This window comes from Xiphophorus couchianus, chromosome 9 (genome assembly GCF_001444195.1).
Source record: "Xiphophorus couchianus chromosome 9, X_couchianus-1.0, whole genome shotgun sequence".
Taxonomy (NCBI): Eukaryota; Metazoa; Chordata; class Actinopteri; order Cyprinodontiformes; family Poeciliidae; genus Xiphophorus; species Xiphophorus couchianus.
The window spans coordinates 14196949-14223474 of NC_040236.1; the positions used below are offsets into that span (position 1 = coordinate 14196949).

Genomic DNA, 26526 nt, shown 5'->3' on the forward strand with positions numbered 1-26526 from the left:
AAATAACCCTCTTGCTTTGGCTATTTAAACATTCAAAATAAAAGAAAGTTGTTTCAAAAATATGACAACATATTCCTACTTTGTGAGCAAAATGTGCCACAAAATCAGTGATGTCTCTTAGTCTGACATATAAAATCCCAATAAAAATATCTTGATGTTTGTAGTTATGACAAAATGTGCAGAGATTCAAGTGATATTCAAAAGTACGGTGGATTTTTACATTAAAGAATAGAAACAACATACAAAGTAATTGTTGTAAATGTTTTACTTTTGACTAAATTGACACAAATGTGAACTTTCTTGGCAGTAGACGAAACACCTCTGCTCTGTTCAAGGTCTTTTAATATTGGGATGGATGCACAGCAGTCAGGTATCCTCCTTACAACCTGTTCAGAGGTGTGTGTATGTGTGTGTGAGGCCAGAGCACGGTGAGGGAGATGTTGGCTACAAAGGGCCAGCTGCTGCTGTAAACGCTGGAGCTGTTTTGGGAAGCCGAGAGGTGATTCATGCTGGAAAATTGATTCATTTCTTGTGCTGATAAGCAGCTTCTCTCTTTGTCCTCTCATGCTGCAGTGGCTTTGAAAGGGGCCCCTGAACAACACGTCTGTTGTCACAGAGAAAAGAAGCAGGTTGGGAAACACGGCGACAGCAATATCTTATAAATGCAGCACTGAAACACAGGTCAGCGTCACAGAACCTTAATCAGTCAGCGTACTGTAAGTCTGCACATTGGTGAACATTATCAACATAATTGGGTCTGTAGGTGTTTCAGAGTTACTGGTGAATCCAGACGGGACGAAGCTTTGGTTGGAGAATCCTCACCTGCGTGTTTGTATGATGAAAGCAAAGCAGACGTTCACTTTGCTTTGAGGAGCTGCAGAGGAAATGGAGGAGCTTCTTATCAGTATGCAGCAGTCCACAACAAGAAGACCGGCTGCAAAAATAAAAATTATAAACCACCCACTTTGTGCGTGGGTGTCCGTTCCAGTTTAAACCTCTGCACTGATGGAAAGGTGAGAGACTAACATGAATATATTAGTTGAGATTTAGTCCAAAGCAACGTTTTCTTTTCCTCCTGATCATCAAGACGTTCTGAATCAGAGAAGTTCATCTTTGGGTCACACAGAAGACAAATAAAAATAAATAAAACTGGATGCCAGTGGTAGAATATTGTTTAAAAACTGGAGCTTTGATCTTTGCTTTTCTACAAAAACCGAGCTTAAGATTGTTCAACAAAAAAGAGAGAAACAAATAAAGACCGTGCACGCTGATCTTCACCAGAGTTAACATGAAAATGTTTTATTTTTGCAAATAATAAATAGGGAAAGCAGATGAATAATTCATGTCAGCATCTCATATGCAATTCCTGAAAATTCCCATCAGAATTTTTTCAGCATCTATTTATCTAGATAATAAGACTCTTTGACAGCGGTTCCCATCAGCGCCTGTGTGAACACAAGGCAGCTGTAGGTAATTAATGTGATTAAGGTTTGTGTCCAAACAGTCTGGATAACAGCAGACTCTCATGTCTGCTTTCAGTGCTGGAAGAACTCAGCTTTATTCTCACAATAAATGGTGATTTTCAAGTGACTTACATGAGCTTTGTTTTGCTGCCATCAGTAATGAATGCTTGGTTATTTGAAGACACATGAGTCTGCGTCTCTGTCATTTTCCAGTGAATACCACAACTTTGAAATTATGAGCCCTGATGGGAAAACTCAACACAAAACTCAGTCTGATCAAACGGTTAACTTTGTTTGAAACGATGAGATTGTATTTAGTCACTTTTAGAAAATAGGAATTTGTTCCATCCTTACAAAACTGTGACATTGAGCTTGTGCCTTGCATTTCATTGGGATAGGACGCCTTAAAATACTTGATAATCTCTTTCCTGTTTCCAGAGAAAACTTTCATTTAATTTCCAGAACAAGTCAAACGGTTCTTCACCCTCCTGAGATATCGACAAAGGAATCTTTATTGGTTTTACAGAAATCTATCCCTCCTTATTATTGCTAGTTTGTGATCGCCTCCATAACGTTAATATTACTTCCAGTCAGAAAGAAAATATTGGTAAAAACAAAAGGTTACCTTAAACCAAAAAGGTTCAAAATGATCAGATATTTGTTGTGATCTTCATTCTGTTAACATGTCAGTCCAGATCAAATTCAACGTTCAACAGTAAAGATGCATAGGAAGGCGATCTTAGAGGGTTTCTTTGTTTTACTCTATATCTTCTAACATCATTGACATATAAGGCAGAATGTAAACAGTTTGGTGCAGGTTTAATAACAATATCAGCTTTTGAGTTAGGTGACCCACAGGGCACTTCTGCACACATCCAGACACACACACACACACACACACACACACACACACAGGCTCACGGCTGCAAACATGATAAATTATTTTGCATGAACTCATGTCTAAAACAGACATCTACCCAGAGACAGACAGATTCGGTCCAACATATGAGAATATCAAGTCATGTAGATGACAGTCACCGTGGCGACTTTCTTATTTTTTCTGTGGCAGCCAGACAGAGACAGGCAGTCTGTCTAAGGTTGCCTTTTGGGGATTATTTGTATGTATGTTTTGTAGTTGTGTTTTTCGGAAAAGTGACAGACTTTTGTTTGCAGAAGCGATCTGTCCCTCACTAATGAGGAACCGCTTTTCTCCTGCCAGCGGAAGACGCGCCGCTTGGGTTTCACACGCTGACACTACAGTGGAAGGTTTCTCATCTATGTTGTTTTCCCAGTCTGCACCACAGACAAACATACACAACATATGGAAATGACTGCTGTGTGCATGTGTCAGTCCGATGCAAATCCAGCAGCGTTCCTGTTTGCAAACCCCAGGCATCAGCGAGTCTCTGACACCGAGCAGAGAGGCAAGGAGACAAACAAAAGCAAGCAGGTGAGAGTGTGTGTGTTAAGATTTTCTCTTTAATATTAACTATAAAAACATGTTTTTATTCTTCCTCCACCAGACTCTACACAAAGGTTTTACTGCCTCCAGAGGGGGCAGATCATTCACTGACACTCTCTGGTCACAGTCTATGTCCAGCAGGTAAACAATTATTACAAATTCAAGACTTACAAAGAATCAAGAACAGTAGTCATGTACAGAAGGCGTCCATATTTGTATCAAATGCATGGTAAAGAATCAGAAACATGGAAATTAATGCTCTGCTCCAATGAGCTTTACATTCAGGTCAGTTAGTTTTATGATTTTAAATAAATTATTTTACGCCTTTTGTACTCATGAATTTGATACAAGACAGAGGAAGAACTCACAATTTAAATTAATATGAGGCTGAGTTATTATTACACTTTAATCAGCCTTTGTTTAATTTAGCCTTTAATGTTATTAAAGTATGAGAGTACAATTATCTGACCTTTCTAAGGACACCACTTCATATTTCAGCCACTGAAAGACTTTTACATTTCTCTTTCTCTCTGTTATTTACATAAAAAATACCCAAAAAGATATTTGAAAGCTTGGATTAACAGATTGGAGGCTGTTTTGCACCTCCAAGCAGCAATAATGAATAGGCAACACTGAGATAAAACATACTGTACCTGCCCATAAAATGAAAAAGCATAAGCATAGTAGATAACATTGAGTGTTCCCAGCAAATGATGAAAAGTACACAGATTTCAGGCAAAATCCACCAGATTTTCAGACGTCAAGCTTCTTCTGAGCCCACAGCATCACAGATTATCCACCATGCTCAACAGTGGGGTTGAGGTGCTTCTCCATAAATCGACTCCAGGACTCACTTGGAGTGTTTGTCACCAAAACCAGTAAAAAACAGCAGTTTTCAGTTGCAGGATGATACATTTTCTTAGATAATGTCTTAAATATGCATATAATTTAAGGGTTTGTACAAGGTTTACAGATAAGTCTGCAGACTTCTGCATAAGTCAACTATATATCCCTCCTGAAAAATTGTGTCCACATAGCGTTTCTCCTCCATCAGAAAAGCACTAAAAACTACAGATGCACCAATCAATCCCCCAAAGTTGAATTTAGCTGATTTCCCCCGGATACAACAAATACTGAAAAATCAGTCTTTTCTTCCTGCTATTCATTAAATGCTTCAAAAACATAAAATCCCATCATGTTCAGTCTCCAAATGCATCAACCAAAACATGTACTTTGGCACGCATTTTTGCCATTTTTTCATTTTTCTTTTAAGTGCAAAGAAGATATTGAAGAATAGGTTAAGATGTGAATTGGCAAGTCAGACCTCAAATAAAACTGGAAATCAGAAGCATAAAAACTCAATAAGTGCCTTTTTAAAACTCAAAACAGGCTTGGAAAAACATTCATCTGAGCAACTTGACAGTGTGTCTTTTAACACATTAAGCAATAAACTCATCAGCCAAATTCAGTGTAGTGCACCAGCTTCAATTTCAAGAATTTGACATGCTTTTGAGTCTTTGTTGTAGAGATACATTATATTTCCAAGATTTATAATAGATGATTGCATAAAACAGCTTATCCTGATAAATATCTGTCCTAATAGTTCACATTTTGGTGAAAAATGTGAACTATTATAGGCTTCTACTTCATCTGTCTGTAACTGGTGGATGCTCCTGCAGCAGTTCATGTGTGCACTACAGCAGTGGAGTGCGTGACCCCATCTCCACCACTAATGGTCATGCTGTACTTCATAGCATCTCTACTACAGCGTCATTTACAGAGCAACATGCATAACATATGACCCAACCGCTTCTTTTGTAAAGCAATCCTACCAATAAACACAGGTGTGATTTAAACTACATGATTCCAGCTTTTATTCCAGATCTTCATGTTTTTAAATTCAGATGTGAGTGAAGAAATAATCCCCCCTGCTGCTCCGTTAAAAACCAATAAAACATGTCAGTCGGAGAAGATTTCATACAGAAAAAGTTCTCCATGTGAAAAAGTGTTCAGTCGCTGTTTTTAGTCCTGACAGCAGGATGAATGTGGGGAAGCGTCACGTTTCCTTCTGCCTCACGCCACTGAGTAAAAGCTCAGAGGACTCCGTAGTCCCTTAGCGACTTGAGCAGGACCGTGTCTCTGATGTCGGTGAAAACCTTGCGGATGTTGTTGGTGTCTGTGGCACAAGTGAAGTGCGGGTACATGGTCTTCCACTCCCGAGTTTCTTGGTTCATGGAACGCTGCTCGTACATTTTGAGGATGTACTGCTTTGCTAGCTCAGCGTTCTGCTTTTCACCTGCAAGATGATGGTAGACGTTGGAGGGAAAGACAAAAATCTGAGCTGAGTACCAGTAGGAGTTTAAAAAGCCAAAATACATGACAGAAAAGCATTTCTGTTTTTTGTAGGGGCATTAGATTGAATAAAACATCTTTAAGGATGTTTCAACATTCTGAATTGAGCCAGTCACCCCACAGGTAGCACCGTTAAAACTATTGTTCCTTAAAACATCCTTATAATTTTCATATTCTGTAGCTATTTAGTTAAAAATCAAAGATAAAACCTTATCCTAGAATTATCTTCATTATTGTTTTACTCTAATTACATATTTCAACTGATCGTTAAACTGATTATTTAAAAATATAACAGAAGATAAACATTTTCATTCCTTATTGTTTATACTTTATGTAGGATAAGGGGAAAATGTGTATAGTGTCACGTTGGCACAAACAGTGCTGTCATTTGGTTTCAAAATCAGTTCAAACTTCCCTCAAATACAATTTTAGTTGAGTTCTATGTAAACTTGACTGGATTGAACTGAGTTGTTTCCTTTGACTGACCTCAGCCAAATTAAACCACTTCAGGATAGAGTCTGGATTCTCGTCCCACATCAGTGTCTGACCTCACAGATCTACTTTAGGAAAAATTTCCATGACTGAAGTTTGTGGTAAGCTTTTCCTGGAAGAGCAGAAGCCATTCTGCATCTTCATTGGATGTTGATTGTTTTTCAGCGGGTTTTTTTCTTCAGTTCTTATTTTGTCCTCAACTTGTCAACTTTTAAGATTTCCTCAGCAGCTGCTGCACAAATTTCTGTCATGCTCAAGGTCAAGGACTGGAAAGATAATGAATAAAATACCTTTTTGTTTACTTTAAATCTATTTGTGTGTAGATTTTGTCGTAAAATGTTTTGGGTGAGATTAGCGGGTTCTGTTCAAACAGACGCGGCGCTGCAGCCGACAAGTTAATGAGTCTAAACAAGCAAGATGCGAAATGGCTAAAACGCCGTAACAAGAGGTTGAATTAAACACTGTTATTATATTGTTGTTTGTAATTGCTTAAGAGCAAGTGAAATCCAGTTTCTCAGTGTCAGAGAACTGCGTCAGGAAGCGGAGCTACTTAACAGCAGTGCTTTCAAATGCAGTTACAGCCGCAGTAATAAGGGCCACACAGTCTCCACACAGGAACACAACATCATTAGCCGCAAACAGCAGCCAGCGGTAGGAGCTGCTCGGAGTTGTCATTAAGGTTAAATTGACATCAAGAAGCTTGACCCTGTGTGAGTCATTATTTTACCGTGCTAATGCTGCCGGTAAAACACAGTGGGTGCACTGCAGATGCACACAAGTGTTCACTCACAGTCACTAAGTCTAACCCTAAGCCACCTGACACACAAACACACGGCTAGTACATATAGTACACCTGAAGGGGGGTGTGGGGCGTTCGGGTGGTGGTGCAGGGCTGGCAGGGAACAAAGTACCTGTCTGTAGTTGCCAAGGGAAACAGAGGGAGAGAGGGTGGAGGTGATGGAGTTGAGGGGGAAGCGATGAGACGCCATAGAGCCTCTTTACACCAGCAGAACCGAAGGTAAGCTGATCAAGAGCACCTGAAGGCATCAGTTATTACTGAGGACGAAAGGCAGAAGGAGACAAGAGAAGGAAGGAAAGAACGGAAAGAATGAAGAAAAGGGAAAAGAAAGGCAGAAGATAAGGAAAGAGGGAAGGCAAGGGTGGAAGAAGGACGGAGAGAAAAATGCAGGAATGGAAAGCAGCAAGAATGAAAGGATAACAAAAGGAACAAAAAACAAAGCAGTAAAAATGAAGAGAAGAGAAGCACAAAAGTAAGGAGGAATATACAGAAAGAACTGAAGGTGAAATTGCAGAAACAAGAAAGGAAAGAACAAAACAAAGTATAGAAAAGTAGAATGGGGAGGAGAAAAGCAAAATATGAATGATGGAAGAAGGAAATAAAAAAGGAAGAATTTAAGAAAAACAAGTCAAGAAGGAATCAGGGAGAAAAGGATGATAAAACAGAAAAAAAGAGGGGAGGAAAGAAAACATAAAGGGGAGGACAGGAGCAAGGAGCACAGGAAGGAAGAAAACAAGGAAAGTTAAGAAAAGAAAACAAAATAGAAGCAGAGTAGAAAGTCAGAAAGAAAAATGAAGAATGTAAGAAGAAATGGAAGAGAGAGCAAACAAGCATACAAAGAAGGGCATAATGAAGGAAGGGAAATGGATGACAGAAAAGAGGAGGGACTATTTAATGAAAAAGTAGGGAGGGAAAAGAGAAGGCAGACAGAAAAAGAAATGAGAAATGGAAATGTTGAGAGGAACAGAAAAAGATGAACAGAAGTAAAAGATAAAAACTGAAAAGTGTGACGAAAGGATAAAAAGAAAAAGTGAAGGGGCAAAAAGGAAAAACAGAAATGGAGGAAAGATGATTATGATAATAGCAAAGAAAGAAAGGAGGAGGAAGAAGAGTCGCAGTGGGGCTGAAATCACTTTGTCAATATTTTTGGTGAATAATTCATTATTTCTGCAGAACATTATGAGATGGTTATAAGTCAAAGGCAAATTGACCGGAGGACAAACGGCATCACAGCCCTCATGTCCCTGCAGTGGTCCTGTCTGCTCTGTGATGAGAATAAACAGCTGCCACTGAGCGCGATGATGGCACTGAAATTGACTGATAACCTGACTCTGCCTCAACACTGGTGCAATTTCTGCTCTGGATGTTTGAACATTTTGCAGCAAGCTTAAAAAAATGCAGTCGTTAAGTAATATCAGATTGCGCTCAAACTCAAACGCACACACGCCCACACACACAAATAAAATAAGACGAGTTAAATTAGCTGCTGTTAAAAAAAAAAGAAAAAACACTGCTAAACTTCTTAATCTCTTCTGGTGAACACACACTTAATTTCACCCATTATAGTCTCCGCCTCCTCCTGTAAACTCAACGTTGTATTTATAGCGGTAAATGAAAACCAAAAGCACGTCTTAGAACAACGAACCTGTGAAACTGTCAAAGTATTTCCCCAGATCTGACGTCCGGATCTTGTCTACCAGGATGTCGGTCTTGTTGAGGAAGAGGATGATGGAGGTGTTGTGGAACCAGGCAGAATGGATGGTGGTGTAGAAGAGGGCCAGACTCTCCTGCATGCGGTTCTGAGGAACACACAGTCAGTTTAACAGGTTTTGGTTCTGCAGAAGATATACATGTTTTATTTCTCTCTTTTATCCTTTAATAACAACATTTTCACAAGGAGAGAAAACATGAGCTGCAGCAGTTTGCAGGGGCTTTTGGGTAGCTGGGGGCAGAACTGGAGGAAGGAATAATTTAAACAAAGAGCAAGGGGAAGAAAATGAGCAACAGACCAACATGGAGATTAATGAATGCTGTGGGAGACCAAAAAGAGTCTGGGAGAGATAACAGGTTTAGTCATAGCACGGGAGGGAAGAAGAGAGCACCAGGGGGCTGAGAGGAAAGCAGGAGAGACGACGTGTGTTGTACGATAGTGCCACCTGCAGGAGGAAGGATGAAATTACAAAAACAAAGGACTACAACTAGACTACAACTAAATATATAAAATAAATAAATAACACAGTAAAATGTAAAGTGTTAGTAAATTGCTTATTATTGAAGCATCCAAGTTAGGCTTATTGAGGACCTGAGTTAATTATCTGTAGTGTTTTAGGGATTTTTTTTATACTGTTGGTCTTGGATTATAGATTATGAACAGTTTCTGTCAGTCTAAACGTTTTACATAAGATAGATGCACTAATGATTCTGGAGGCAGAGGAGACAACAAAGCTACAAGAGGTGAAGCCTCATCCTGTCTGTCTTCAGACTGTGAGGTCATTGTAGGACTGGTTGGGTAAGATTTCTGGAGGGTCAAGTGCTGAGGCATTTGTCTGCTTGTCAACAACAGGAAATAATGTCGGAGCATGATTACTGGCTGTTTTCATCTGGATGATCTCAAAACAATAAACTATAGATAATAAGTTTGGTTTCTGACACCTGTGTTCAGGTTTTCTACAAAACTGTTTTTTAGGCTTTAACTGATGAAATATTATAAAATTGGAACTGAAACCAGAAAAAAGGCATTAAGCTACAGTACACAGCACAAAGAAACAAAACATGTATTGATCTTTTTCACATGTAAAAACCACAAACTTCAACATACTTTCTGAGAATTGACCCAATAGATAAATGCAGGAGAAAATTATGAATTGTAAAGTTTTAATTTAATACTTAAAACCTGGAAAATGTGTCACAGCTGGCTGTGTGTTTGGTTTTGTTGACTTGCTAGAAGACGAACCTTGATCTGAAATCTCTTATGACCTCTTACGCCTTTTCTTTAAAGACTGCTATATATTTAACTTCATTCATCGCCCCTTTAACTCTGACCAGTTTCTCTGTTCGTTAGTGAACACACTAACGAGGTGACTTCTGAAGACAATTACTTCAACTGTATTTTATTTCAGGGTTTTGGAATAAAGAGGATTGAATGCAAATGAGCAACAACTTTCAGTTTTTCATCTGTAAAATATTTTTGGAGTTCTGCACCCTTGTCCTTCCAGGTCTATGACAGACAAACACAGAAACGTTTGTGAAGTATAAAGTAGAAAATGTGCAAATAAAGCAGAATTTTAATAGAGGCCTTTTGCAAAATCCTGAAAATCTGATATTTTTTTCCGACTTTTCAAATGCTTCCCAAAGCTTAAGATCACAAACCGCTCAAATAATCAAGAATTTTAACACTGGTCTAATTATCTGAAGCATCTGATTTTAAAGCCGAAACCATCCGAGTCTCCATAATTAAGGAAATGCAGCAGATATTCATTGGAAATATTATATAAATATAATTCAAGAGAAGAAATGGATTCATAAAATAGCTCTTATTATTTTATCCACTTCCTGCTTGATCTAATAGAGTGAAGGGAAAAGGGAGCAAACTCCTCTTACGATGGTCTCTCTCTCCTCCAGGACCTGGTCGTACTCGCTGAGGGAGGCCAGGAAGATGAGCGAGGTCACGTTTTCAAAGCAATGGATCCACTTCCGACGCTCCGATTTCTGGCCGCCAACATCCACAATCCTGAGGGAGGGAAGATAACGAAAGCTTGTCTGCATCATTGTGAAGGACTTATCGAGGACTGATAAATAAACTCAAACTCTGAGGGTTTCAAAGAACATGAAAATATTCTCATGGAGAGTTGATCAGTGGTTAAACTCGTCAAACTAACAGAGCTTAAAAAACCTACAGATGTACATCTGGTCAGAAATCAAAACTGCTTTTTTCACAGCAGCAATGGCAAATTCAAGTAAGGAGGTCGTGGGAAAGGACGCAGAAGAGAGAAAGGACCAAATTTTAGAAACAAAAAAGGTAGGAGTGAAATAAAAAAAATAAATTAATCAATGAAGAAACAAAAACACAGTATGAAAGGTACAGTTACTAAAATACAAAATAACAAACAAAGGAAGAAAGGTTGCTAGGGATGCAGAGAAGAAAGGAGGGAAGTAAGGACATAACGAAGAAATGATAAAATAAGATGGCAAAATTAAGGAAAAAGGGAAGAGAAGGAAAACAAAAGGATGGAATGAAGAAAGGGCAAATGTTGCATAAAAAGAAAACTAGAAAAGAAAGAAAGAAGAATGAAAGAGAAAGAATAAAACAAAGAAAAGAATGAAAGATAGTGGAAAGCTTGAACAAAAAGGAAGGATAGAAGGAAGGGTTTACATAATCATGGCAGAGAAAAAAGAAAGAGGGAGAGTTAAACAAAAGGTCTTCATCGATAGAAATGGCATAAATAGCATCGATTAGAGAAAAGTGTCTGTAAAGGATTTACAAACATTGTCAGCAAAGTGTTCGTTCATAGGGAACCGATTCTTTTCACCAATCCATCTCACATTTTGCATTTGTTGATTTCATTTGAAGGATTGATTATGGATTATGGTGTTTTAATCTTCAGCCAATATGGAGGGAAAAAAAAAAACCCTGCTGCCGACTGAAAACCAGAAACTTGATGTACACTAGCAAGAACAAATGTTGTTACTTGACACTGTTTTTTTGTCGCTGTTTAAACCAGTCAAGTTGTATTTAAGAATCGTGTCATTAATTATTGGGGCAGAAAAACAATGAATTGGGTGGAACTGTCCCAGTTCTCACAGATCATTCTCACGCCTACAAACTGTGACGAAGCTGCAAAAAACCAGGCGGCGGATTTAGGACGTTCTTCACACTGACGATATGTGACGCCTCCAACCGGTCGCTGTGTCAGAAAGGAAGCAAACACCTCCTCCAGTTTTCAAAAAAATCAAATATAAAAACAGGAAAAAAGCTAGCTAAAAGCAAAAAAAGTAAGAATTATGTTAAAAATATGTCCAGGACGGGCTACTCGGTGTTTGTGTCGCCCAGGAAGGTTTAAATCTTTAATGGTAGAAACCCACATATGTGGGATTTGGATCAAAATCAAACACAAAATGGACACTTCACCTCTCAGCACAAACTCTGCAGAGAGGCAATTAGAAACGTGATCCTATTGTGTCCAAGCAGACGCGAGCAGACAAAGCCTCAACAGTATTTTATTCACAGCACCGTGAATAGTGCTGGTATTGGATTTGTCCCTGTGAGAGGGCGGTAATGTGAGGCCCAGCCACCTTAGCGTGATGTTCTTGATGGTGAAGGAGTAGTCGTGGATGCCCGTAGTGGGAAACCGAACACGCAGCACGTCCTGCTCCGTAGGGATGTAATCGGGGGCCGAGATCCGCTCCAAGTTGTTCAGGTAGCTGAAAGACAGAGAAGACTTAGTGAAAACTCTGCCGCTGTTTGCTTTACATGAAGTTTTGTAAGACAAACTGAAAGTGACAGGAGACAAGTGATGAATTAGTGAGGGAAGAAAAAGTGTGATTAAAAAACACAAGAGGCGGGTGAGGTGTGGGGAGAGCCCACATTGACCTGTGTGCAAACAGCATCTTTATGGCCGGTGTTGAAACAAGCTGTCATTAGCCAGTGTTGACAGACTGTCCCTTATCGAGCACACATCATGATGACAGAGCTGCTGGGCAAATAGGACGGCGCAGCAATAGAAAAGAGGGATTGAAGAGAACAGGCCCAACCCGGGCTTTGTTCTGACCCTGAGTCACTCTGAGCGTCAGGATCACACCTACTGCTATGCATTACAACATGACGAGAAACAGCCGTAAACTCTGCACTCCGACATTTAAAGCTGCGTGATTCCACAAAAACACAGAGTTGGTAAGAAAGACGCCCTCTAGTGTTGAAATACACAGCAAATCTGTGACAGTTTTGCTTTTAGAGGTGAAACGGTGAAGGAAAAGAAAAAAACTCAAATTTCATTTCAGAAATCAAAAACCAAAAAAGTAAAATTTGAATCAAATTTATTCAAACATAGAAATTAATTATGTTTCTACTTGTTCATATTTAATTTGGTAATCAGTTCCCAAGTGAGCATGATTATGAATTTTTTTTGTTTTTCCTAACAGCTAATATGTTTAATAGATCAATCGATCAAAACTACAAATTCCCATCATTTTCAATCCATGAACATTCAGTATGATGCATTTTGAATCACTGTTTTAGAGATTAATAAAAATCAAATCCAGATTAGGAACATGAGCTCTGATACACAAGGAGGAACTCGTAATTCCTTCCTTTCCTGTTGAATGAAAAACCGTCAAATTTGAACTTCTCCTTCCACTCAACCTTTCATTGATATGTATCTTCTTGTTGTTAATATTTTCTGTAACCCTCTTTTACCAATAAGACTTTGACTTCTCCTACAACATTAGAGAGGTCGTAGCAAGCGGAGAGAATTCATGCTTTATTTCTACGTTTCTATAGGTTTAAGTCTGGAAACATGGTGGATATGGAAAAAGGTTAATTTTGTGTTCGGTGAAACATTTTTGTTTTGATTTGGTCATGCACATTGAATGATAACAAATTTTCTAGTACTCAGATTTGTATACATTTTTTTATCAAAAAGTTGTTATTGGTGCCCAAAAAATGCCCACAGCATCACTGTTCCTATACTTATCAGAGACAGACAGTAATAATAAAAAGACCCTTTCACTTTTTATTACTCCCGGGGGAAATAGTTGTGACACCAGTGAATTTACTAAAACAACTATTTCTTAATGTGGCATTCACACTTTGAGACGCAGTCTTCTGGTAAGACTCTTCACATTTCTGACATTGCAGAGACTCTTCACTCACGCGACTCCCTCTGATTCCCAGTCCAGTCGGAGGGTGCGGCTCATTTTTCTCCTCCAGAATAAGTATGTGTTAGTTTTACTCACTACTCGGTGGAGTCCAGGAGCTGATACTCGCAGCGGCGGCTGTAACAGATCCGTATTCCTTGATCTGACCAGAGGCGGCGGATGGCATCCACGTTTCTCCTCTCCAGGTGGATGATCTGCATTGTGTTCACATCCTGCAGCAATCTGGCGCTACTCTAGAGAGCAAACATCGGATGGTGAGAAAAGTGTCTCAGACGTTTGCAAAGACATGGACTACAACAACAATAATCGATCTGTCAATATAAATCGATACTAGAAAAATAAATTATTCAAAGATACTCATTTCCCAAAGAACTGCTGTAAGTTTTAAACTCTGCTAACATTGCAAGTACGTCCAGGAAAACCTGAGCGACGCTCTTTATCCGATTGTTTGGAGATTATTTCTCCATGAGCCAGAGGATCCCACATGCTGACGTTGCAACACTGATGTTTGAGAGCAACTTGAAAAGTTCAGTGAAACTCCTGCATCTGCAGCAGTGACGCAATAAACCTCCTGTACAACAAAAGCTAACAATATCTTCTTAAATATTAACTTCAGGGACACAAACAACCCATGGACACGAGCGGTAGGTTAATCAGTCTGCGGCACGAATTAACGCAGCTTTTCGAATGTGTAGCTTCTCTGTCTTCATGTAGATGCTGCAGGCTGTTTTCCGAGCACAAGATGCACGTGTTTTTGTTTGAGTCATAAATGCCTTTTTCTCACTTTATGCACAATCCAATCAGTCTATAAAGCGCTTTTTACCTGATGCCTTCACACCTGTGTTTATATGTGAGCATTCAAGTGTAACCAAGTGCAACCGTGCGTATTTATGCTGGCGGAGATTTATGTGTGGGGCTCTACCTCATTCTCAGGGCTGGTGTAAGGGATTCTGAGTGTGGTCATGGCTCTGGTCATGGCTTTGATGGCAGTGAAGATGTTCTGGTAGATACACTTAACGAAGGATTTCCTCTCCTCTTCTGAGAAGCCTCGACCATGGATGATCTTCATCTGTCGGAGGAAGGTGGTTTTTCCACTTTCTCCAGTTCCTGAAGAAGCAATAACAATAGTGGTAATAATTAGGATTATTAAGTAAGCTATATGTAATTCCTTCATCATTGTTAATGTCAGCCATGTCTGTAGTAATGGCTTCTCTTTTACACAACTCATTGCTCTGGTTTTCTGCCACACTCTAGACCAACAGATTATGTGATGAACCAAAAAATAGGTCAGATTTTGAAATTTAAAATTTTTCTCTCAATCAGTTCTGGTTCGTCAGAATTTATTCTACCAATAACCAAACTTAAAAGAACGTTTTTGTTGCCATTTGAGACATATAAACTAAAAAAAATTTCTAATTTCTGCTCAGTAATTGCATCAGTCAACAGCATTTGCCATGATGCCCTTTTTTTCATTTTACGAAAGGAGAAAAAAAAAAAGTCAAAAACAGCATTACATATGCTTAAATGTTTAAATGGATTATTCTGTGTGATCTTTTATTTCCTTCATTTTTCAGCAGTTTTTTTTTTTGTTTCATGTGTCCAGAATGGGGAGACCAGAGCTCAAAGGAAGGCGTCAGTGGGACGTTCGCTTGGTGAGTCAGACCAGAACCGACCAAGGGGAGAATCAGTGTTTTAGTGCGTACTTCCTCACAATTGCTGCTGAAAGGTATCCATCCTGCTCTCTGTCTGAAAAGCCAGTCTCCTCAAATTGAGCAGTTGTTGCTAATTTCCACATAAAAAAAAACACAGCCATGAAACTCTAATCAGTCGCACAATAGTTTCACATATGAAACGTTCACCAGGAGGGGCTGTGTCGAGAAGGGATGCATGACCGGCTGAGGCCAAGACGGCTTTCCGCTCCTCTTCTGAGACAATGAGAACTGATTCTGACAATTCAGTCCGACCATGCAGAGCCCTTTGTGCCCTCCATAAGCCTACACAGAATTACTTTCTGTTGCTTTTGATTTATGAGTATAAAATGATGTGCTTTTATATACACTGGACACAATTAGCCTGGTTCTACTAATTTTTCCCCCTTTTTCTACATATTTTACAGTTTTCTTTACTCTAAAAACCTAAAAATAGAAGGTAATTTGTGGTTTGTTATTTAAACAAGCATGTATGTTTAATTCTTGACAGATTCTTCATTTCTGAAGATCACGTAAGCTTTGTGGTTGTAGAAATGTTTTTCTTAGCAGGAACCAGGGTACATATGGCTCTTTGATTTGTAAAAGTTGATTCAGATATATGGAGAACAAAGAAAATCCTCCCTCACTAGTTTCAGTCTGATCTTCTCATCAAGTTTTGAGAAACGTGAAATTTGTTACATTTCTCTTGTCACATATTTTATGTAACTACTGATAACTACCTTCACCCTGAAATGGTGAAGGTAGCCATAAATGCTATGGCTTTTTGCACCCTTCTCCTGACTGATATCTTTATAAAATGAAACCCTTTTGATTCTTTGTAAGCTATTCTATGAATTGAATATCTTATTATATCAGCTGAATTGTATTTAAAATTAATCAAAATAAAAAAAAATCTGGTCCAAGGGGCTGCAAACATGAGCAACCAGGTCACTGCAGCTTTTTATTTTTATATGCTTTCCTCTAATACATTTTTTGTTTGTTTTACACTTGAATTGCGCAGGGTATGATGGCATGTGAAAAAGTATTTTGAATTTATTTTTCAAATACAAATGTTTAAGTCCCAGAGACCTGGGGTGTGTATACATTGAGCTGAATAATCGTAGACAGAGGTTTCAGTTTCAGTAAGGAAGGTAGGAACTCTTACTTATAAGATTAGACCTAAAAGCTTCCGCTTTGAAAACGCTGGATCTAATGAACCATGTCTCCACTGGAGAGCTGAGCACAGTTTTCTTCACAGTTTTCTTTCTTTTATTATGGATTTAAAGAGGGACTTTAAGAGGGAGCAAAGTCAGAAAGATAGGGACGATATAAAAATATCATTACCCCCACTACTGCTATGATTACCACTGCTGCAGGTTAATGAGGTCTGAGCAGCCTCCACCTAAGTGACAAATGTTTCAAGATCCCATACGCGAGAAGGGTCTTTGGAGTGAGCACACCTCTAATAATGACTTTTTATAAGCCTGCTGTTGCATTACCAATTCGTTTTGTTGTTGTTTGCTGGGGAGCAGGCAGCTCCGACCAGGAGAGGAGACTAAAGAAGAGCCCTGCATTTTTTTCTGTCTTTGCAAGCTGCTTTAACAATTGAATTTCCCTGCTGTGGGGTCAATAAAGTCAAGTCCTATCTTCTCTTATCATATCTTCCATGACTGTCTGGCCAGAGATGTTTACACTGTGAGGAAAAGACTTTGATTTCCAAAGCTGACTGTGGCGCCTGGTGTGAGTCTGACTGAACCACTCAAAAGTAGAGGAGGTTTAGAAACTGAATTTGAAGTGTTTTTCCATTATTTCACTTTGAGCTTGCCTGAAAACTATTCACATACACAGATTTAGATTGAAAATACTTTTAAGATACTTTCATTTAACAGGGAATTTTGTTTCTGAGACAAGCATCCTTTAAAGATAATAAAACAATGCAAAACAAATTTGGACAAAAAATATTTTGTCCAAAGAAAAGTCTTAACTGGTTCTACAGCAATCAGGTATTTGCAGATCAGCTTTTTGAATGTTTTCAGTGGAACTTGGAACTTGAACGATATATTTTTGGCGATGAGCTCTTAACACGTCAGGTTGGAAGGCCTTTCCATCACAAACATCCTAGCAGCAATAACCTGGCTTTAGCAGGCACAAATACTCTGCAGTTTCTCATAATACTTGTCAAACAAATCTTATCTCACCTTTTGCACATCTGGACTTTTTTTGTGCAAGGCTGAAGCTTCTGACTAGACTGTCTCTGATGTAAAAGTTCACACAACTTTACTCAAAACAGGAACAGAGAAAATGAGCTTACAATGCCGTGGAGACCTAAACAAAGTGGGACACTAGGTCACCCGAGTCTCTTTCCTGTCCTCTCGTCCCCCAGTCAGTCACTGTAGATGGACACTCATACTAAGGCTTGATATTCTGTGAGTTTCTGTTAAAATGGAGTGATTCCTCCAACCATCACCTTGTATTTGCTCACTATGCGCTACTGAAGTAAAGGTTCCCCTATTTATCAAGGTTCCCCTATTTTTTTGCTGACTAATCTGAAGGTTTCCTGAAAGTTTACTTGAATTGAGCCAGTTTATGTTTGGAGTAAATTATCTTGAGATCATTTTTATTGTGGATCTTAACTATAGAAATACAGTGAACTGATTTGTTATTGCTATCATGAACTTTATGTGACCCAGAACACAGAGCCATTTTCTTTCCTTAAGCCTGCTAACATTGAAAACAAATATAAAACAGATACATTGATTGAGATGTGCCGGGCTGCACAGTAGCACTGTTGCCTTGCAGCAAGAAGGTCCTGGGTTCGATTCCCGGGTCTTTTGTGTTGTGTGAAGTTGTGTGAAGCCTGGGGTCTTTCTGCATGGAGTTTGCATGTTCTCCCTGTACATGTGTGGGTTCTCTCCGGGTTCTCCGGCTTCCTCCCACAGTCCAAAAACATGACTGTTAGGTTAATTGGTCTATCTAAATTCTCCCTAGGGGTGAGTGTGTGTGTGCGAATGGTTGTTTGTCCTTTGTGTCGCCCTGCAACAGACTGGCGACCTGTCCAGGGTGTACCCTGCCTCTCGCCCGGAACGTAGCTGGAGACAGGCACCAGCACCCCTCCGGACCCCATTAGGGACAAGGGTGAACAGAAAATGGATGGATGGATGATTGAGATGTTCAGTGGGCATACAAAGCAGATTCTAAATGTTGCATTTCCAGTATAAAATGTGGTCTAAGAGGAAATCAGTATTGTCCTCCACCACATGCCTTTCCCCAGGAAAACAGGTTTCGTCCTGTTCCTCCTCATTTTATAATCCCAGTCATCTTTTCTGTCTATTTTTCTGCAGTTTCTCTGTATTCAGCCTCCTGTTAACCACTGGTTCGTATTCTAGCAGTAAATTACTTTGAATATTTCTGTGGAGACTTTGAAGTGTAAGAGGAGGTCAAAGTGTCCAGACTGAAGACAAACTGCTATGTTCTTTATCCTTCAGACATTTTCTTACTCCATTGCCAGTTAGTATATTTGTGGTTTTGATTGTTTCAAGTTGGACTTTTTCAGGAAATGTGGTTTTATCGCTCTAAGAAATGTCTACCAGCAGAGAATCACAAGTTAATTTGGCTTGAGTTTTAATAGTAACTTGACCTAAATGAGGATCAGAACCACAATAATTGGAATGCAGTACTGTTTTCAGATAATTACCAATAAATCATAAACCAATAAATTTAGTACAATTGAGCCCAAAATGATTCACTCCTCTGACAGATTTTGGGTATAAATAGTAAATCGTTTGTACTTGTATTGTGCTTTATCAAGTCCAGAGACCTCCACAGTGCTTTACACCACATTCACCCATTTACAACTATTCACACTCTGATGAATACAATAAGCTGGTATGCTGTAGTTTATATTCAAGGGTAAAAAATGGAGGTACAAATATGGTGGAAACTTGAGACTAATGCAGTGTACATAAAAGTCCCCACATTCCCGTTAAAATTACATTTTTGCAATGTAAAAAAATAAAACCGTGATAAAAGGGTTTGTTTCGTTTTATGTAAAGTGTATGCTTTAACATGTAAAATCTAAAAAAATAGAAGGGAAATATCATAAATGCACAAGTGACCACACTCTTTGTCAAACCACCTTCTGATTCACTTCCACCATTCAGTCTTCAGCTTTGGTTTTTAGAACTGCACGTCACAATTATTGAGGTGTTTTAAAAATGTCATGAAAAAAACAACAGATCTTAAAGGCAATGTTGCATTTCACATTTCAAGCCTCATTATTTTTGCTTGCTGCATGTCACTACACACTAAGTGCTGTTTATATCAGCTGATAACCAGTCCATTTAAAAGCCTCATTAAAACCAATTAGAAAACCAATTATTCAACAAATTCCTCGAGAAACAACACATGAAATATCAATAAAATGCTTTGGATGATGGTTTTAGGTCAGAGTAATGAAGGGACTGGCAATCTGTAATATAACACCAACACTGTTTATCGACAGGATCTACAGCGTCTCATCAAACCGACCTCTTTAAGCCGGAGACGATCTCCGAACTTGTTGATTTTTGCTGTAGTTCCCAAACAACACAATTCACCGAGCAGCAGCAAGTTGTGTGAAGATTTTACAGACAACCCTGTTCCCATATACAAACATTTGTTTTCTGTCTCTTCACACAGTCACTCAGATAATAAGACTGGGAAATAATTTTATGTTATTGTTTACAGGATCTCTACACTGTGTCAGGATTTCCCCTAATCCTGGTCCATTCCTGTTATCTGTTTAGCTTGCTAATATTGGACTACAATACAACCCTGGTGAGTCAATTAACATGTGAGTTAACCTACTTTCAATGGGTCAAATTAATGTATTCAGGTTTCTCAGTCATTTGTCTGACGTTCATAATAAAGACAAACAAAAATGCTAAACGTAGATAAAGCAGGAGTTGACATCAATCATTAATATTGATTTTATGACAGAAGTAGCCTTCAGCTTAAGGGCTCAACAAAATTCTAAATGTCTTCTTCTACTGAGCTTTACATCAGCAAACAATTACAAAACAATCTAAAACAAAATGTTGTAAAAACTGCAAATAGTGAAGCTATGATTGGCACATTTCAATCATAATTGCATTATTTGGGGAATCTTTGCTGAGCACCACAACCAGGGGTCCTACACATTTCTTATTTCTTTCTAGGGATAGATGGAGAGACAGACGGTTGTAAAGAAAGGAGGAAAGACTAATGAGTGGATGGATGGAGAGAATAAAGATGGGGAAATCGACAGACAGATGGATAGAAAATTATATGTTGGTAGATGGAAAAATGCACAGAGAGCCAAATGTATAAATATAAAGATTGATGAATGGAGTGATGGACAGAAAAGACTAAATGGGACAAATGGTAGGACATTTGTCCCATTGGGCAGAACATTTAGACAAAAAGAGACAGAGCATCAAGTGTGGAAATGTTTGCTTTTTCATATTTTTAGTTTTATGTTTTAAGTTATCCAGACCTGGAAAGCACTTAAAGTAAGTAACTAAAATTTTACTTGCATTGCACCTTTCACAGATAAAATCACAAAGAGCTTCAAAAACACATAGGAAAAACACATCAAAATAACATCAAATTGATTAAAAGTCTGTCTGTGTAAACATGTTTTTAGCTGTATTTAAATTCTAACTAAATTCTAGTCTAACAGAGCAGCTAGCAGAAAACCTTCTTACTTCACAAAATTTGCCAAAATATTCAGAACCAACCTGAACTTTTCTAGTTTACTAGTAGGATGAACGCATCAGGAAATTTCGGCTGGCCGAAGACAAAAGCTTCAAAATTGCCATAACTTTGTCTCAGGTATCAATTTACAGCGCAGACCCACACACATCGAATTTCAGCTCTAATTATTTTTTAACAGTTTGTAGCATTTCATATTTTTAATTTGTAATCTATGTAAATTAAATCATCAGGGTGAAACACTGCCCCTGTCAGCAGGACCCCAAGTTGTTTAACCGACCCTGAACACAGCCTCACAGATTTCAGGGATGCGTGTGTGTCCAAACACTGTTTCAGGTGTATAGCCAGGCACTAATCTAGATCATTCTTCACATACTCTCAAAGTGACACATGCCTTGCATAGTTTCTGCCTCCTTTCGCGCAGCTGCCAAGCAGGCCGCGCAGTTTGAGGCTGAACACAGGGTGATTCAAGGCGTCGTCCCACATCCTTTAATTGCATTTCGTAATTGCCCGTAACTTTCTTCTTCATGCCTTCGCGCTTTGATTTTGTGCCATCATGTGTTTGAACTCAGGTGCAGCGTTGCTGTACTCACCCAGCAGCAGGATTTTAATCTCTCTTCTCTCCTTCTTCTTCTGCTGCCTGAGGATCCTCTTGATCTCTTTGTCCACAGCGATGGCGGTCTTCTCATCCTCAGACAGACAGCACACGCAGGTGCGGTAGATCCAGCCACAGCACCCCGCCATGGACAAAACTTAGAAAATCCACCTGTTGACAGAATAATCACATGGTATAAACCAGAAGTGATAATAGACATGTTATAATAAACCAGGGCGTCGCTTGGATTTTGACTCAACTTGCCATGATTTAATCCATCACACATTGAGAACATTTAATTAAAACTCTCTATACAGAGATAGTGCTTAGTTAACTTTAAACCTTTAAAAACCTTTACAGTGGTGTTGTGTGTTTAATTTTGAAGCTTTTTACAGCCTTCATTTTAGACAAATAACCACAGCTAACCTTTTTACCTGTTTCTTTTTAAGGCTAAGTTGGACTTCAGCTACTTAAGCGTATCTCCTTACCTCCAATCAGAGCTTCAAACTTCCTGGAGATGGTACAGGTACAGGCTCCGACTGCTTTACGCAATCCATTTCCCACCCAGTCTTCCCCTGACTTCTCCTCTCTCCTCCTGCCGGCTACCCGCGAACATCTGCCGTCATTCCCTCCAGCTGATGCCGGGTTTCAGCGTCTTTCTCCCGGTCAATCCGCTCTGGAAGGTCTGCCGCGCCTACACAGGAATGCGCCGTCACCCTGATCCGTTTAGCGCTCTATGAAACTGGAATGCGCGCAGCGTGAAGCGCAGCAAATTTAAGCGGAAAACACGCAAAACCCGCTTCCACAATAAGAGCGTGTTGCTTCCATTCTACGTCTTCAGGAAGCCATGGTGTGTGTTCTTTGTTTAACCAGGAAAAATAACTAATTGAGATAAAAATATATATGTATGTATATTTTCTAAGAGTGACAGCAGCATAAAACATATAACAAATCTAAAATACAAGACCAAAAACACAAAAAACATAACCAAGAAAAACCTCACAATTACACAATAGGGCAGTTTCAGAAGCCAAGTGATCTGATCTCTCGCCGGTCCTTGGAATTGATTCAAATTACCCCAAAGAACAAGACATGATAACTTTAAATCCTTCTTCAAATTCTTCCAGGTGGCAGGGGTGTAAAAGTTTAAAAGCCTTTTTTTTATTTATCAAAATCACTTCAGACCTACAATGTCCTCTCAGTAATGGCTGACACTTCTAGGCAAAAGTGATCATAAGTAGATGTCCAGGGTTTCATTCATAAAATAAAAACCAGCAAGTGGGAAAGTCTGCAGTCAGGAAAAAAGGGACAATTTGCTGTAGCATAGATAGTGCAGCAATAATGACTGAAAACAATGATATACAGCATCCAAGCTTTTCAAATGCTGAGCTGAGGAGTTCATAAATAGTCAATCCACATAATCTACCAGGAACCGAGTGGTTGAAATTATGAGGTGCCTGATACGTAACATTTATTTTCTTTTGCTGGTGTGTTGTTTAATTTAAAGTGTTTTGTTTTTTAATTGCTTTTAGAATAAAGTCATGATGATTGTGATTACTTATTATTTATGTATTAGTTTGTTTACTTATTAGTTTATTATTCAGTTACAACAAATGCTGCTGTTTCAATTGACTAAAAAAAGGAATATTTCCAGTTATACTGTGACTGAAAGTTCAACAAATTGAAGAGTATGTGGTGATTAAAGATGAGGCAGAATAGTTTTGTACGTGGTTCTTGTCTTGATAATGGTCACACCCTGGGTTTATTGTTCCAAAGTAAATAGCGCCTCTGAACTGTGACAGCTGGTGAAATATAAATGGCTCCTGACTGTTTCCTTCATGTTTTAGTTTGTATTTTTTGTTTCAAGAAAGCTTCCAGGTGGTTGGATCTTTCTCACGTTCAGGATCCTTCGTTGCAATTCCCCTAAGACCTAAAAACAAAACAAACTAATTAATACAACTTTATTTTGAAAGTACCAACCCAGAAGCAGACTCTTTTTGAATTCTTTTGGCTTTACGGTGTTATGACTGAGGGTGCAGAGACTGCGGATAAAGTTTCGGCCGCTGCAGGAGCTCACTGCTTCACGTTTCAGCCCAGTCCGAGAGAAACCACGGACCGCAAACATTTTGTTTTACTTTTAATTTCTAACATAACTGGAAAGCAGATTTGCACTGCTGTATGTCGATATTTGATTGTTTTTCTGTGAATTTTAGGAGTTAATACGTTCGTTTGATGTTTATTCTTAGAAATAAACATTACGTATCTATATTACAAACCATATTAAGCACCTACCACATGCCAAATGTTGCAATACATCACACTGAGCAAAAAATATCACTTTAGCAAAGGCTTAAGAGACACTATGCAGCAGAAGTTCAAAGCTAAGATTTTCTATTTTGTATTTATGTAGTTAGATTTCTTGGTTTTTTAATTCTATTTTTTTAAGTGTACAACAGATATTTAGACACATTGTCTCTCTTTGGATGCTATTTAGATGTCAATCCTTTGTTTGAGTGTGCAGAACCGGTTATTCAGGCTTTCATGGTTTCACATATTGAGATCATCTGAGCCCTCCACTCCTATGAGAAAAGGGTGAGGCAAGAAACCCTGAGAAAAGAGTATGAACGGGTGCTGCTAGCATTCACCAATATAAAGATTTAAAACGAGGCTTAATTTTAACAAATGTTCATAGGGGTGATGTGTTTTGTGTCTTGGGTTGCTCACATTTGTGTTGAAACAGAGTAGAAAAATAATAACTAATGCATGTTATTTAGATAAAAATATTGGTTCATTGCTCAAAATCTTCAAACGTAGGTGTTCCAGTGACAACAGGTGCATAAAGTTAAGCACCTGTAAGCAGACTGCTGTTCCCAAGAGTCTGTGTAAGAATGGGTCCCTCTGAGAAGCTCAGGGAAATGGAGTGACTCAATAAAGTGGTTTCTGAAATTTCCAAAAAAAACTGGATATAATACGTTGGTGGGAGAGGGAGCTGTTTGGAGAGCTAATGTTGAGGCGTCAAGTCTAACAACAGCATGTAGAGTCAGCAGTAACTCAAAACTTTAAGTAGTCTTCAGAGTAGTTTAAGATCAGCGAGCGGGAAGCTTTGTGAAACAGGCATCCACAGCCAAGAGCAACTGTCTGGATCCAGTTCTTACACTAACTGTGATGCAAAGTGTAGCATATATGTTTGGATTCTGGGAAGAATGTGGGAAGGAAATTTTCACCTTGATTATTTATTGAGCATTTCTTCAAAGTCAGGTGAACAGGTACACAATATTAACAACCTTTATTATGTTTTTAATTATGTTTATGCACTTTTTACGGCATCTGTAGCAAATACATTTAACTACTAAAAACAACAATATGAAACAAAAAATGTTAAAAATTGCAAATAGTAATTACCTTGCTCCTTTCTTTCCTTTCCAGCCTCTTTAATGTTCCCATTCTTGAGCTTTAGCATATTGAACTCTAAGATTTTGGCATAAAAGACAAGGAATGTCTATCCTAGAGGCCAAATAAATCACTGGTAAGGAGAGTTTGGCAACTGTAACATAATACCCCAAACATTGCATCCAAGAAGTCATTTAAGACACTGTGAAAGGATGGCAAGGATGAGTGCAATTAATTGTACTGTGCAGCTCTAGTTCCAGTGAAAGAATTCTTACTGCTGCAGCGTAAAACACATGTTGGACTATCTCCCTGTCCAATTCCAACATGACTGCGCACCAGTAGACAAAAAAAGATTCATAAGGATCAAGTTAGGTGCCAGTGGTCAGGACTCTGACTCTTGGCGAAAGTAATGGAGTTTCTTTGGGATCGATTAAAGCAGAGTCTGTAAACCATGCCATTTCATCCTGCATCAGTGCTTGACCTCCCTAATGCTTTCCTGCAAGAGTGAACCTATAAACAAACGTGCAAACAGACAAGGATAATAATCCATGAAGAGCTGAAGCTGCTAAGGGTAGGCTGACTTCATGTTGTATTCAATTTGTGACAAATGGGGTGTCATCAAATTTTGGGGGGGAATACAGTATATGTATAAATGTGTTAAATATTAGTCTCAGAAGCAACAGAAGCAAATTACATAGTTTGTGTTTGCAGGCAGCAATGTTGGCATTTAGATTCAGTTTTTTTGTGAATGATTGTAAATTGTTTCAGGGGTGCTTTTTTAAAAAGAAAAATAAATAATGACATTTATTTGAATGCAATTTGTCATAAAACACATATATATATTTTTAATCAGTTTCTGTTCAGAATACATTCAAATCTTCCTAAATATGTGTTAGCAATAGAATTAAATACAAGGAAACAATTGATAAGGAAACAAAGGTCAGAGTAATGGTGACACAAGTACAGGGAAATCCTGTTCGATGTGTGTGTACCTGAAAAGTACCCGTCTCTTTCTTCTTGCAGCAGTAAAACAAACGTTTGGCATCGCTATCAGCCTTCTGTGAAGTTTCCCAACCTGCTAGTGATATGACACAAATTCCTCTCCTCATTCATGTCATGAATATGCAGCAGGAGACTAATTGTCTCTGTCACCATATGAGGTGCAAATCGGAAGATGATCAGCGATTACTCCACCAGCGTCACCTCTCAGACAGCGTGACAAACCCGGCAAACCCAAGATAGAGCGCTGCAGGCATTTTTTGTGTCAACAAAATTTCTAACAGTACATTCAGTCAGACACAGCATCTTTCAGATCTTAAAGTATAAGTTTGGCTGTTTCATATGTTTTCACCTCAACATTAAAAAACATCAATAATTCAACACTGTTGATGGTTTCTTATAAGGTTTAAGAGTCCAAATTTGAGGAAATTCTCATTTTTGCAGAAGTGAAGAACACTTATGATTTCACACTTCCTTATGGGAGTACTGTATGTGGAAAATATATATATAAGTATATCGTTTACTCAGGCCCTCCTGTATAAAAAAACACTAACATTTAATTGGGACATAAAACAAAACAATAGCAAACGTGCATAATCATGGAAGCAGATGCATGATTTAACATATGTTTCTGTTTAAAACGTAAGTGAAGTCCCTGTTCATTGTAGCTCCTCAATGAATGA

At 38.7% G+C, this 26526-nt stretch overlaps 1 protein-coding gene across 1 annotated transcript; it reads right to left on the reverse strand.

Annotated features, from left to right (window-relative positions):
- Window positions 1–2920: 2920 nt before the first annotated feature.
- LOC114151466 (guanine nucleotide-binding protein subunit alpha-11-like) lies at window positions 2921–22197 on the reverse strand. The gene is made up of 8 exons (XM_028028693.1): window positions 21943–22197; window positions 21453–21625; window positions 14364–14548; window positions 13520–13674; window positions 11861–11989; window positions 10169–10298; window positions 8214–8367; window positions 2921–5221 (listed from the first exon to the last, which is right to left on the reverse strand). Exons 2-8 carry the CDS (start codon window positions 21601–21603, stop codon window positions 5019–5021), a joined length of 1107 nt encoding a protein of 368 aa, XP_027884494.1. The 5' UTR covers window positions 21604–21625; window positions 21943–22197; the 3' UTR covers window positions 2921–5018.
- Between the last annotated feature and the right edge of the window lie 4329 nt (window positions 22198–26526).

Excerpts from the sequence above, each read along its gene's own strand:
- LOC114151466 (XM_028028693.1), bottom strand. The coding sequence starts at position 21,603 with ATGGCGGGGTGCTGTGGCTGGATCTACCGCACCTGCGTGTGCTGTCTG. Across the intron at positions 11,990-13,519 it reads CTCCTGGACTCCACCGAGTA|CTACCTGAACAACTTGGAGC; the intron begins GTGAGTAAAACT and ends TCTGTCTTTCAG. Across the intron at positions 10,299-11,860 it reads ATCAAGAACATCACGCTAAG|GATTGTGGATGTTGGCGGCC; the intron begins GTGGCTGGGCCT and ends TCCCTCCCTCAG.